The 14,396-nt window shown below is 28.9% G+C and overlaps 1 protein-coding gene across 10 annotated transcripts in view; it reads left to right on the top strand.

Moving 5' to 3' along the window:
• Window positions 1-14,396, top strand: part of lilli (lilliputian) — a 508,119-nt gene that overhangs the window by 286,346 nt on the left and 207,377 nt on the right. The window contains exon 1 of one of the 10 annotated variants that reach the window (XM_067045229.1): window positions 7,648-7,691. The exons of the other annotated variants lie outside the window; for them this stretch is intronic. Coding sequence (XP_066901330.1) covers window positions 7,663-7,691 — 29 coding nt within the window. The 5' untranslated portion in view covers window positions 7,648-7,662. Of the gene's footprint in view, window positions 1-7,647; window positions 7,692-14,396 lie in introns of those variants that run through there. 10 annotated transcript variants of the gene reach the window in all.

The raw sequence follows: 14,396 nt of genomic DNA, 5'->3' as shown, positions 1-14,396 counted from the left end.
ATACCTGAAAAGAAAAAGTGAAATATATGTATATATATTTTAATATAAACCACTCAATTTACAACTCTTTTAAAACTTTACAAGCCTTTAAATACTAAGAATTTTTTTAAACAAAATATGGAGACAACACATTAAACTTTATAAATTTATTATTTATTGTTTCTTTTTAAAAAAGAATAGGATTTATTACTTAAATGATGATGAAATAAAAAAAAAAAAATCTTAACAAACTGAGGTCCCTAGATAATTTTATAATTTCCAAAGCCAACCGCTCAGTGAACTCGAATAACATGAAATTCATAATGAAGGTTTTAATAGTTGACCATAGATTATTATGACGAGAAGATGGTGGGGGTGCGATCAATAAAAAATAAACAAAAACTTATTTATTTTTGCCAACGTTTCGACCTTAATTTCAGGCCTTTATCATGGTTGAAAAAACCAAGAGTATGATATGAAATTCAATTTTTACATTTAGTGATGTTAACTTCGAAGGATTAATCAATTTTTAAAATTACACAGAAAAACTTTTTTTTTTAATGGAATTTCATTGAAGGCATGACATTGAACTAATGAAGTTCAATGGTACATTGACAAGGCTCCTTTAACTTCTAAGAGCTGCGTTGAAGAAATACGGAGAAGCCATACTTCATCAATTTCTTAGTTTATCATGGATCAGAAATAGCAGAATCTACTTTAATAGTTTTATTACTTAAGAGCAACTGCAAAGTGTTGAAATAATAAAGTTCAATTGATGTTACTATTTCGTTCGAAATTATGTTTTTTTAACATTTTATAATAACGCATTCTTTAATTACATTTGATTTGCATAGAGAATTCTAATCATAATTACCCATACGTTACAAATCTGTAACGCCAGAAATAGTTATTTTACATAAACTCCATAAAGTGGAATCATGAGAACATGTGTGTTTAGTTAAATATAATATTTATTTACATATACTTAGATCCTTATTTTTATCATTTTGTTTTTATTTTATCCTTTAGCTGCTCTTTAGCTTTAACGATTCTACATTTTTTATTCTGTTTTTTATATTAAACATAATATCACATGTCGTTTATATTATTGTATGTACAATAGTATAATATTATATATTTTATATTATATTATTATTTTTAATAAAGTTCACACCATACTTATTATGAATCAATTAGCTCATTATTACTAAAGCACTATTGTGCTAATTTTAAATTTTTTCTATTTGTTTATTGCTATTTACAACTGTACTTACATACAAACACATGAAGTAAATTTGATGTAAGATCAAAATGGAGTGATACAGTGTAGAGAATCTATCCATTGGTAGCATTCTAATGACGTTTTACATTAGGAGGTCTCGTGTCCATATTCTTTTCAGGCGCCTCGGAGGATTGTCAGGAATTGAAGAGGAGGCAAGGCTAGAAACTAAAAAAATTGGGTGGTTAGGGAGGTTATAATGGAAGAATGATATCTGGTTCGGGCTAGATCGGTTACATATGGCACATTAAGGTCTTTATGTATGATTTTATTTGTGACAAAGTAAGGAGCATAGTAGATTTTACGAAGGATTAATTGTAAATTTGCATCATTATTATTCACTTCATAATTTATTTCAATTATTTTTAATTTTTTTATTTGCTAATTGAATTATTAGTTTTATAATAATACTGCTTTATAGTATCACTGTTACAATTATATTAATATTTTCAAGTATCCAATAGATCATTTCCTAGCTGAACCTTTTGTATTATAAACAATGCGATGGAGGCGTGTATTCTCTAATACCTAAGAGACTTACCTCAGGGATTAATCTTTAGCTCTCAACTCGACAGGTGGATCAGAGGGACAAAGCGATATTTATCTGTCTTAAATTTTGTTGTTCTAAACTGTACTGTTTTTTTTCTTAGGTTGCATAGAATCAATTTCCAAATAAATTATTTATATTGGACGTATGATTTATTATAAAAGTAGACAAATAATTGTCCAACCTGTCAGGTTCTGGATAAAGGTGATGAACCCTGGCTGTTGATGAGGGCATTCATTTGCAGTTATAGTAAAGGAGCCAGGTGGAAAAAAAATTCAGTTATTTCACCTAAATTTATGATTACTTCAATAATAGCAAAGTAAAATTACTAGTCAAAGTTGATGAGTCTACCAAGTATAGTTAAAGAGAATAAAAAATGGCTATTTCAAAATGTTAAAAAAAAAAAAATTCCATTCAGAGCTCCATATCGTTAAAACTACCAACATTTGGAAACCTAATAGAATATCAATTAAAATAAAGTAAATTTACTAAAATGTAAGCTCTAGCAGAACTGTTTACGTTCACTAGTTACCGAAATACAGTTTTTTTAAAAGCAACATTTCATAAAAAATATACTGAGAAATCAGTAGTTAGGGATTTTATTATGGGACATCTACAACTCAAGAACCATGAGACGTACAGATGTCTATTAGCACTCACATTAAATTTACTTTAAGGTACTACAAGGTAGTTTATGACGTTTATCTTCACAGAAATAATATTTTTCATGATATTTGCTAAAATAAATTGATTTCTAGTTGTTCTAACAAAGTCTCATATGGAAAAATTCATATTTGTATGGAAATATCATAAAAAATACTACTACGAAGATAAACGTTATGCACTACCCTATAATGCACTAAACTATCTTAAATTTGATTGCTGGTAGACATTTGTACGTCTCATGGTTCTTGAGATATATTTTTTCACAAATAAAAAAGTTTGTCCGCATAACTATAATTTCACTTTTGTGAATTAATTTTGGTAAATATCAAGAAAACTACTTCTCTTACGAAGTTAAACCTTATCAACTACTTTATAGCACACTGAGCTAGTTTTAATTTGATATAGACTTCTGTACGTCTCGTGGTTCCTGAGTTATAGATTTCCCGTAATAAATTCACTAACCATTAATGTTTTTGTATATCTTTTATGAGATTTTGCTTTTTAGAAAAATGTATCTCGGGAACTATTGAACTTACTCACATCTTCGTCAATTTAATCTACTTTAAATGACGTTCTATTAGGTTTTCTAGCGTTGTTGGTAGTTTTAACGATTTGGAGCTCTGAAAGACAAAGTTTTTAAGGTTTTAACACAGCCACCATTTTTTCTCCCTCCTAAATATATACTTGGCATACTCATCAATTTTGACTGGTAATTATACATAGTTTTCATTAAAATGATTGGGGTGAAATAACTGACATTTTTCTCCTATTGGACGGTAATTATTAACAAGGTGGCTACATACAACCCAAGCAAAAATTTTAATTATGGTGTTCGGATATTGTATTTTTCTTTGAAGTCCATCTAGTAAAAACACCGTGTATTTTATTATTACTTTGATAGATTTATTTATTGATAGATATTACAATCTGCCACACAGTTGTGGGCAATAGGTAATATTGATAAATGATCTCATACATACTAAAATAAAAAAAAAAATAAAAAATAAAATAAAAATGAAAAAAAAAAAAAAAAAAAAAAAAAAAAAAAAAAAAAAAAAAAAAAAAAAAAAAAAAAAAAACTCTTAAAATATATACAAACAAAAGGATAGACAAATGAACATAATCAGACTATCTGTATGAAAAATAAATAATAAAATAACATAATGATAAAATAATATATACAATATTTACAGATTATTATTACTAATTTTATTGAAGTCAATATTGAATTCATTCAATCTATTTTCATTTCAAACTTGTGAAAATATTTTAGAGATTACTTTTTAGCATTTTGCTAATAACAAATGCAATACAGATATTAAAATATTAGTAAAAGATAGAACATTTAAAAAATACATAAAAGAGATGTTTCATGTCTTCTATTCTAGTTATTGAAGTGTCAAAAAAATAAAAATGTCGTTGAGAATACAGCATTTTATAATGTTCTAAATTTTAAGATGTCGAAATGCACTATGCAGGTTCTTTCATAAATTTTTAATGACACTAAGTGAGAATATTATGTAGTAGTTGTTATTTGCAAATCATTAGCCTTCTTCATGTGTCAGCCTTACAATTAAAAAAAGCAATATTGGTTTATGAAACAGTTGAACTTTTTTTTTATTAGTTCATCTATGTGGCCGTTATTAATATTTCAGCAAATTTATATTGGATACCCAATGTATATTATGTTTAGACACACATAATATATAAGTATATGCATGTATACATAAAACACACACACATACACTCACACACACTTTTATACATTCATACTCACAAATGATAAGGAGCAAAACCATTGCCAGCTTGTCTGACTCATTAAGTCGTATGAGACAGGCTTAGTCATACTGTCACGGGAATTCAGTCTAAGCAAATGTTTGATAGGAGAGAGTGCTCGTTGTTTAATTATTTTTCAAAACAAAACATTATCTTTCTGCATACTTACAACTTTTCCATTGTTTGTTATAATTGTTTTTTGACTTTTTACGTCACTGCATCTTAGGTAAGTGTCATAATATAATCTGTGACACGTGAAAATTACAAGTTATTTTGTAGTTAGTTATTTTTTGAGAACTTAATGAGGTATTGTATGATAACGATGTATCACGTTTTCTTGTATTGACGTGTTTTTCGATTTATCAATTACTGCTTTTGACAAAAATCATAAAAATTACACAGCCGAAATATTATTAGTATAAATATAAAATTTATTAACTACGAAAATAATGTATTATTATATTAAATATAATTTCCGAAAAAAAAAATATTTTCGAAGAATATTTCAGTGTATACTATAACCCCATTTATCTGCCATAATCGGGGTCGAGACATCACCGTTTAACCTGGAGAACCTTTTAATCCGATGTATAGAAAACAAAATCCAATATTAATTTAATTCATATATATATATATATACGAGTTGATTTATTAGACCAATTTAATATGACTTCAAATAAAACTTTGTTGAGATACTTGATCTATATTTAGTATTCAAATGATCTTTTTAATTGTATTACGAATTAGTTTTGTTATTAATTTATGCAATTAGGGTTTTCACAGTGTTTTATTTATTTTCTGTTTACCGGCGTTTAAGCGGGGTTTTGCTGTTATTATTTCCTTAGAATTGTTTAATCATTGCAAAAAAAAAAACATATAAACACTAAAATCTGTTCAGAGTTACGACTCTTATTATTTTTCAAAACACAAGTAATTAAATTTGAACATTTTTATTTCTTTTATTCTTTTATTTTATAAATTTCTGATTAATCATTACTCAGGCAAACACGTCACAATTAATGATTCAGTATATTTCATTTTTCATCAAGCACTTAACCAAACCAGATTGTATTAAGTTCAAAATTATGTAATTACATATATACAAAGTGATAAATAGTTTATTACTTTTATTTATTACATTCAATTTTTATGATATAAAATAATATGTGTCATGAAAATTAAATGCAACGCATCAACCTAGTCAACCTAGTGACATCTTGTCTCAAACATGTCGTTTTGTAGGATACATTTATATTTTTTTATATTCGGAAATTCTTTTTGAAATCTGTCTAGAACGTTGCATTGGATGCTTTATAGAATGGTATAAAAAAGACCATAAAGTTTCCGTTTTTTTTTTTAATCAAATATAATTTGTAAATTACATAAATTTGCTTAGTAATTTGATGAAAGAATTAATTTATAGTCGACTACATGCACATGTTCATAAAATACATAATGCAAAATTTTTTTTAACACTAAAGAATATATTTATTGATAAATATTACAATCTGCCACAATGTTGTTAGGCAATAAATAATAGTGATAACTTACCACATCCATGCTAAAATTAAAATAAGAATACAAATAAATAAATTAATTTAAAAAAATTACATAAAAATAAATAAATGGAAAAAAATTAGATAAAAATATTTTTTAAAAATTACATAAATATAAATAAAATTTATCTCTAAATAGTTATAAACAGAAGGATAAATAAAATGAACATAATCAAACTATGTGTATGAAAGAAAAAAAATAAATAAAAAACATGATCACTATTCACATTTACACTATCGACCTGGCGATCCCCAAGCCCATTCTATCCCAAGTAGGAGGAGTCGAACAGGGCTCTTGAGATCCCAGCGCATCCCTCTCACCGTGTCACTGGTTATGAGCCAGTGGAGGCTGAGTAAGACTTCCTATCTAATATTAATTTTCGTTATTGCTCATACATATTTAGAAAGTAACAGTATTATGGTATATACTTTTAACTTTTTCCTGTAATAAACGATCTAAAATTCTTGAATACTGAGTTTCCATTAATGGTGTATGACCTTCGTCCGTTATAGATGAGCAAAAAAGTGCTTATGGGAAATGAAATTGGAGCCCGAGTACGGAATGGAGAGGTTTCCTTATTAGGAGGGTTCAAATGTATTCAATTTGTACTTTTTTTGCCAAGTACTTAATATAAATTAAGTGAGGAGTCCGCTATGGAGAGGTTTCCATTAACAGAAGTTGGTCTTCACTAGTGACTACTTCGTCACTAGTGATTGGTTAGTGCCGTGTATTTTTTCAAATTATAAATTGAACTCTTTTCCTGTTAAATTATTGTTCATATTACAATTACAATTGAAGTAGCTGCTCTAAGGACCGGGCAGACGATATCTGTCCTCCCAATCTTCTAGGCCAAGGTCCCGGCTCACTATCTCATCCTCATCACTTTCTCCGTCCCACATCTTCACCTGCCTTCATCGGCCCATTCCATGATTTCTCCAGTACTGCTTTACTACATGTATAATATATAAATTCTTCCTTGTATATGAAATGTGATCCCTGAATACCTTTTTCTCAAGAAGAAAACAAGGGGACATCATTGGAGATCTTCTAAGATGCTTAAATTTAGGTTATCAGGGTAGAGTAAAAAAATTCAGATTATCTATCTATCTCTCCTCAAGAATATAACAGATAAATTCATAAAAATTGTTTCAATCCAGTCCTAATCTATTGGGAAATATTTATGAAAATTTCCAAATGAAAATTTTCAACGAGAAATGTTTGACGATATCAACAATAACTCCTTTTTTTCTTCTTAACTCTAGATTTTACCTCAAATCCAAGTGCTCCCTTAGTTTTACAAGACTCCTCAGACATTGAGATAGATGTCTTAAACCCGTGGTTCACAATCCATAAAATTCTGTGGGCCATTAAACCGGAAATTGAAACCTATGCGGCACACTCCCACATCCGCTCTTATTGGGGCAAAGAGGGGCCCCCTTGGAAAATATTTGAAAATTATGCCACTTAAAGGTCCATTTTGAGTCTGTTTTAGTGTTATATAGATGTGTGTGTGTCTTTTATAAATGTAATTTTTCTTAAATATTTCTTAAAAAAGGTTCTTATGAAATTGACAGTTTTTGTTTTAATTAAATATTTCCTCTTACCCAATCCTGATTTATTGTGTCAGACCTCCAATCTCAATACATACTAAAATAATTGTTTATCCACTCCAGAGTTAATGTGATGAATTCATTGTTTACCGTTCCTTATCTGGTCAAACGTCCTTCTAATCCAGTATGGTTTTCATGACTCACTCATGGCATAGCATTGATTTTCCGTTAACTAATAACTTCTAAGTTAATTTAAAATACTTCTGCTCGTTTCAAGTTAATCTAAAAATGTTCTATCAAATAATTTGATGTGGAGAAGGTATGAAGTATTACTGGGGTAAGTTTTATTATTTACGCATTTAAGAATTGCTGTTAAGAATTTGTAGAGTGCATTTTAATGAGTCTGTCTTAGTGACTCATTAAAATTTAATTAATGGTATAAAACATGACTAAGTGGGGGCCCAGGGTACTTCGAGATGTATACAGATTATAGAATGTATTTGCTAAAAAATTAATCAACAGCAATAAACAGCGTACTAGTTAAAATTATGAGCATGACTTGACAATACGCTTTTTATATTCATATTAATAAAATAGTACATTATTTAAATCCACCGTGTACCACTTTTTATTGTATCTGTAAGTACAGTTTAAAGTTTAATGGAGGTAGGACGAACAATACTCACATAATATTTAATTTTTAATTAAATTATTTAAAAATATTTAATTTTTAATTAAATTATTAAAAGTAAACAATTTAAAATATTTAATTTTTAACTCCATAATTTTTATTACTCATTGTGATTCCCCTGATAATAAGACGGCCAAGTCAGTGATATATTAGTAACTGGAGTGGTGTTTTCAGTAACAAGTATATTCCAATATCGGAGAATCACAGGTTATTTCAGTCGGTTGTGGACTTAGTTGTGCTATGTGTTCCCAAAATGGTTGCTGCAACTATATGCCAGGGGTGCTAGTAGCTAATATCACTTTCTCAAAATATTACAAAAATAAAAATTGTAAGTTAAAAGAGCAAACCTAGAGTACAATCCGACATTTACTTTGGACTGTTTTTTTCTTCCTATTTTCCTACATATTCAACCGCTTTTAAGATAAATGTGCTAACATTTCTTTTTTTTAGCTCGACAAGGGTGCTGCGAATGTTTTTAGACCTAAAAGGGTGCCGTGGGAACCGCTGTTATATGGTCCTCAATTCTGGCGAAACTAGTTTCCAGTAATTAATTACGTTCACAGGTTGTCTATAAGGAAGCAATTTCGAGTGCCAAAAAACACTATTAACTATATGTTATTCAGTATAATCTCGGTCAAAAATTAATCCTGTATCCATATTTATTAAAACATATATGATTGGGTTTCAGAATTGACTGACAATAATATTAATATTATTTTTATTTTTATTTTGTCAAATACCCTTTGTAATACCGGAATTTAACAGTCAATAGCAAAATAAAAATATTAAGACTTGGGATCGACTCACCCTGGCTGGAGGTATTTAACAATATCAGTGTTGTGTATTTGTGCATAATGTGTTACTGAATATGCAAATACAGATACATTTTCTATTCTATCCATGATAATTAAATTTTGAAGAAATAATAATTTTAATACGTCAACTAACAGCTAACTGTTACCTAAAGTCGGCGAAGTATGATTATCATTTATCGAAACGTAGTTTCATTTCCACGCGGTAGTGTACTATGCAGGGTAAAATAAAATTAAAAAATTAGGGCCGCTCATTTTCCTAGAGCCTATAATTTGCCTAAATACATAAGGAATCTTTAGAGATTTGAGAAAAAATCTCGCGGAGGTAGAGTCATAAGCATGCCAAGCCGAGTTGGGCTAATTGTACTTGAGTACTGAGTAGCTGAGAACGATTACTTTATTTGTACTCAAATTGTTTGAGTACAGAGTTTAATTCTCATACTCAAAATATTTGAAGGTAAATGAGTACAAATAAAGGAATCTGTACTCAAGAAAAACTTCAAGTGTGTAGGTGCTGGGAATTCATACCTAGACCAGTTTGAACACGAGTATTGGTAATCAATATCTAAAAAAAAATTAATGAAAATTCAATACTTTGAGTACTTTTTAATATTTTGATTTCGATTTTTTTTTTAAATTAAATGTTTTGATCAAAGGAAATAACTATTTAATTCAAAATGTTTAAGTAAATTGTATTTTAATAAGAAAAAAATCTTGATTACGAATTACTCAAAATTCAGTCACTTAGTTAATGATTATTGGTATTCAAGGAAAGAAACTAATTGATTACAAGTTTACCAAGGATTTTTGAGTTCAATTTATCCAATTACAAAATTACTCATAATTTTTATTTTCGATGCCATCGATTACAAAATTAATCACGTACTTTTTAGTAAAAAACGTAAAAGTAATCAGTATTTGAGCCCAGCTCTGATTAAAAGTTCCATTGATTGGGACATCGTATCTTCAGATAAAGAAAATCGATTACGGGAAAATGTTACAGGTTTATTTGTTTTGGGATCTGAGAAAAGTGTATAGGTATTTGTTTGGCTACTTGCCGTGATATTTTAAGAGACGATATTTTTCTTCTTTAATCTAACGTCTTCATTTATTACGTAATAAATACTTTTCTACTTATTGAGAATTATTTCTTCTTATTCATTTCATGACTTAATATTTGTTTTTTCTCATTCCTAATTATTATTTATTATTTCTACTACAGTATATTATAACGTTCTAAAAATGAATTTCTACATTGTGTAAATTTATTCCAGCATTCATCTTATTCATCAGATCTCCTATTCTTCCAGGATTAAACATAAAACTAAATTTAATAAAATAAACTGTAAATTATAGATAGAACGATAAAATGGAGTGAATTGACGAGTTGGAAAGGTTATAATATAGGAAGAGCTGCCTATTGTTTAGCGCCCCAAATATTACACTAACAATAAAGGCCTATAAAATTTAATATCTGATTATATTTCCTCTCCGCTGTTAGTAAATTGCTAGGAAAATTTATGTTGCAGTAAAAAAACTATTTCTCTCTCTTCATTATTCTGAAAAAATGTAGATTTACCAAACTGTTTTTTTCTAATTTCTGAATTCATAAACAAGAATGTATCATTAAATATTTTCTTATGAGTATACATTTTTTTTAGATTACTTTAGGGACGGTCGCATCAGCGTTCAAAATTATGACTTAGATATTAACATGTCACGAGTTGTATTCATCCAGGTAAATGATTCTTGAATATTCTCTCCATGTTTCAAAATCGTTTTCACTAAATAATTGCTAAGTAAAGGCTTTGTATATTTAATAAGGTAAGCATCCAACAAGTACTCAGGTTAGAGACTCAAGAAAACTGGTGCAAAAGCCAAAATTGGAATATGATATAAACATTTATATATTGCACAAAATTTCACTAATAAACCTGTGTACAACTGATCGACAGCTTTTTTTAACATTACCGTCGCGTACGGTAAACTCCAATAAAATTAATTAATTCAATAAAAATTTATTTTCTTAATATTATTTAATGAATACCAATGATCTTTCTATCAAAAAGTAACTCTCAAAACGTATTGGTAAAAATTTCTATACTTCAAATTTTAATCTTTTTCAATATGCACCTACAAAAGTTTCATACAGTTGTATTCCTGCTTTATTGAAAATCTACGTATTCCCTATTATGAATAAAGAAAAAATATATATGTAGCATAGTTATAGAGGAAAAAAAAAAAAAAACGATATATTTTTTTTTCGGTTGCTGCCTGCCTTGGGCTACTGCTTTCCAGTTTACTGCATGTAGCTCTTTCACATCCGGCTGACTGGTATCCGCTTAGAGGCGTCCTGATGGATTGCTTCAAGCCATATGTCCCGCCCATCTTGACCTCCTCGCCTTCATATCATGAGATATTGACTGACCAGTCGCTGCAAGCAGTTCTCTGTCAATTCTTCTCCTCCACGTGTTCATTATCTTATCCCAGATCACTCCTATAATTCTACGGAGGGCTTTCCTTTCGAATCTCTCGATTCTTCTTTTTAGGGTGCCTTTTAGAGCCCAGTTCTTGCAGCCGCATATCAGAGCTGGCTTTATCATTGCATTGTACACCATTAGCTTCAGAGTTTTTTCGGGATTTCAGTATTCTTGACAGGGAGGTGAGGGCTGTGTACTCTGTTATCAGTCCGTTGATCATTTATGTTGAAGAGCCGAGGTATTTGAAACTGTCTACTTTCGGAAATTCTTTGCCAAAAATGTAAACCATGACGTTAGGGACTTCATACTTTATTTCTTCATTTTCTTAATAACAGCTTTTCTTTGCAAGCCGATAAAACAATATATTTTGATATGTAATTATAATTGACAAAAAAAGAAAGCTAAAAGAATATGTATAACTGTTAATCTTATTATAATATTTTATTATAACTGTTATTTTAAAATCACAAAAGTAATGATAATTTCAACTCGAGCTCACTAATCAACGCAAAACTTGGGGGCGTAAGTGGGTTAGTTGCGTGATGCTTCATTTTAACCAACTTTAATTGAAGACGAGGCTGAAATGTTTTCCCAAATCCATACATTTTGAGGAAAACTATATTACTGTCATGAATCAGTACCAACTTAAGGGACTTATAATGCCCCTTAACGGATTCTCTTACTTGAATTTTACATATATTTTATTTACCGATTGCCTATTAATAAAATAAAAAAAGAAAAAGATTTTTCACTATGGAACCTTGAAAGATTCTAAAATGGAATAATAAAAACGTAAGGATTAATAAAATTGAAGTTATTTTAATTAAATAAATTGATTCAATAATATATTTATTTGGGAGTCAATAGAGGACTACATCAAAAAAACGATTTATGAAGTTCCGCCCCTAGTTACTGACAGTGAAAGGAATGACTTATAGCGCGGGAAACCCAACCTCAACCCGAAGACTGAAGCCCAGGACATCCTGTTATAAATCCTATATTTATCAATTCTATTTTTAACATTATATAACCCATAATCAATTGTTAAAAAAAAAAGTAAGTTATATTAACCATGTAAGGCCCACTAGGCCGATCTGCTATTAAATGAATGAATATAATATATTTGAAATTTTCAAGAGATTCAGTTTCAACATTTCTTTAATAAATTTATTTCACGAGACAGATCGATTTTTATTTGAAAGAATTCTTCAGTTATAAGAATGTAAATAATTTCAGTTAAGAACAAAAGTCATAAAATCAATCTCTTTTATAATTCACCTCCAACTTTTCAGTTTTCATAAGCTTTTCGGCATTCTCTTTCTTAGAATTCCGAGGCTCTGGAAGAAAGCAGTGAGGATTTCAACCCTCTGTGTAACTTCAACGAAAAACTGAATCATATCTTTAATTTCAAAACTTTTCTACGTCGCATTAAATGAAACTGGTGGACATTTACCTTGGTAATATTTCCACTCCTTATAACTCCAAATTTTCATAATAACCTAACTTAAAGCCCTCAGTTTTCTTTTATTGCTGAATTTAATCTTAAAAACAAAATTAAACTTTCCTTACAATTTATTGAAACTTGACACCGGGGATGACAACCTTTAATTAAAAAGTTAATAAACGGAAATTATCCTTTAGTTCAATTTTTCTGATTTGTTTGTTAGAAGGAGAAAATTTATTTAACAGTTGTTTTAAATTATTTATTCTTATTGTATAATCTTCATTGTTTAATAAAATACGAAGGGGTAACTCGGTAGTAATCCAGTATTTTATCTGTTCTAGTCAACTTAAAGAATTTGATTTCACCCAAATTAGTTAATACATTACCTGTATTTGATGTGATATATTTTTTAAATAATTTATTTGTTTATAGGGGTTTTTATTTTATTTTTTTAACATTATAGTTTTTAAGATTTTAAATGCCCTATGTTTCGGCCAACCTTGCCATCTTCAGTGACGAACTAAACTGTTAATTTCCACCTCACATCCAACTGTTAAAATTTTTTCACTTAAAATATAATATTGTGGGATAGTTTGTAATTATATGTTTTTAAATTAAATGAAAAAGGGACGAAGTTAATTTGACTTAATTATCAGACATGGGCAGTATAGCCTGGCAAAATTCGTTGGATATTTAAATATTAGTAAAGAGTGTTTGAGACTAAAACAATTTATTATATTAAAACCCGTCTCTAATAAGTGATAACACGATATATATTATAATTTTATTCGCACTTGTAAAAAATTAAACCAGTAAAATTGTTGAATAATATAAGCGTGGCATGGGTGTGAGGCAGGCATCCTTCTCCTAGGTTCAAATAAATTTTATTTACAGACAAGGAGATTCCTCATCCAAACCCTCACCAGCCTTTCCGAACTTACGTCAGAAATTTCTATTTCCGCCATGTTTCCTACAAATTTATTGAGATTTCCATGCAATTTGTTGTGAAACCGTTTGAAAGAATTTTGTTTGATATGGTTGGTGTGAATTGTCTCGTTTGAAACGTAGAGTAGCTAGTTCGGTCTTAAAAATTGTGATTGGAACTTTTGTATTTTCTGAGTGTTTGTCTTTTTAGAATGTCCAACAATTTGGCAACCGTAAGCCCATATAGGCTCTAGTAAATAATTATATACGTTAAGTTACTGCCTGACGGATAATTTAGAACGTATGTTTAGTATGGAATATAATAGTCTCAATTGGACATTTAGCGTTTTATGTTTTTCTTTTGTCAATGTTCCAAGTATGTTACTATATTTGTCTGTATCGGGTGGTTGTCTAAGTAAAATTGAGGACAGGTTTCGTGACATAAAGTCAATGTGACATGTTTAGAAGTTTTAAGTCAACAACTACTATTTTATAATTGTTTTTGATATGTTACCTACTGCGCTTAAATTTTGATAACCACATAAGCCATCCTTATATATTATTTTATTCAATTTATTTATTATTATGGGGGCAAAAAAACAAAACAAAAAAATTCATTTATAGGTCGTATGGTCATGAACTTTATGATGACTTTTCAACTTTTTTTTTAATAACATAAAAGATAAAATAT

This window comes from Halyomorpha halys, unplaced genomic scaffold, assembly GCF_000696795.3.
Source record: "Halyomorpha halys isolate HHAL.00 unplaced genomic scaffold, Hhal_1.1 Scaffold644.1, whole genome shotgun sequence".
Taxonomy (NCBI): domain Eukaryota; kingdom Metazoa; phylum Arthropoda; class Insecta; order Hemiptera; family Pentatomidae; genus Halyomorpha; species Halyomorpha halys.
This window is presented reverse-complemented; position numbering and strand designations above follow the sequence as displayed.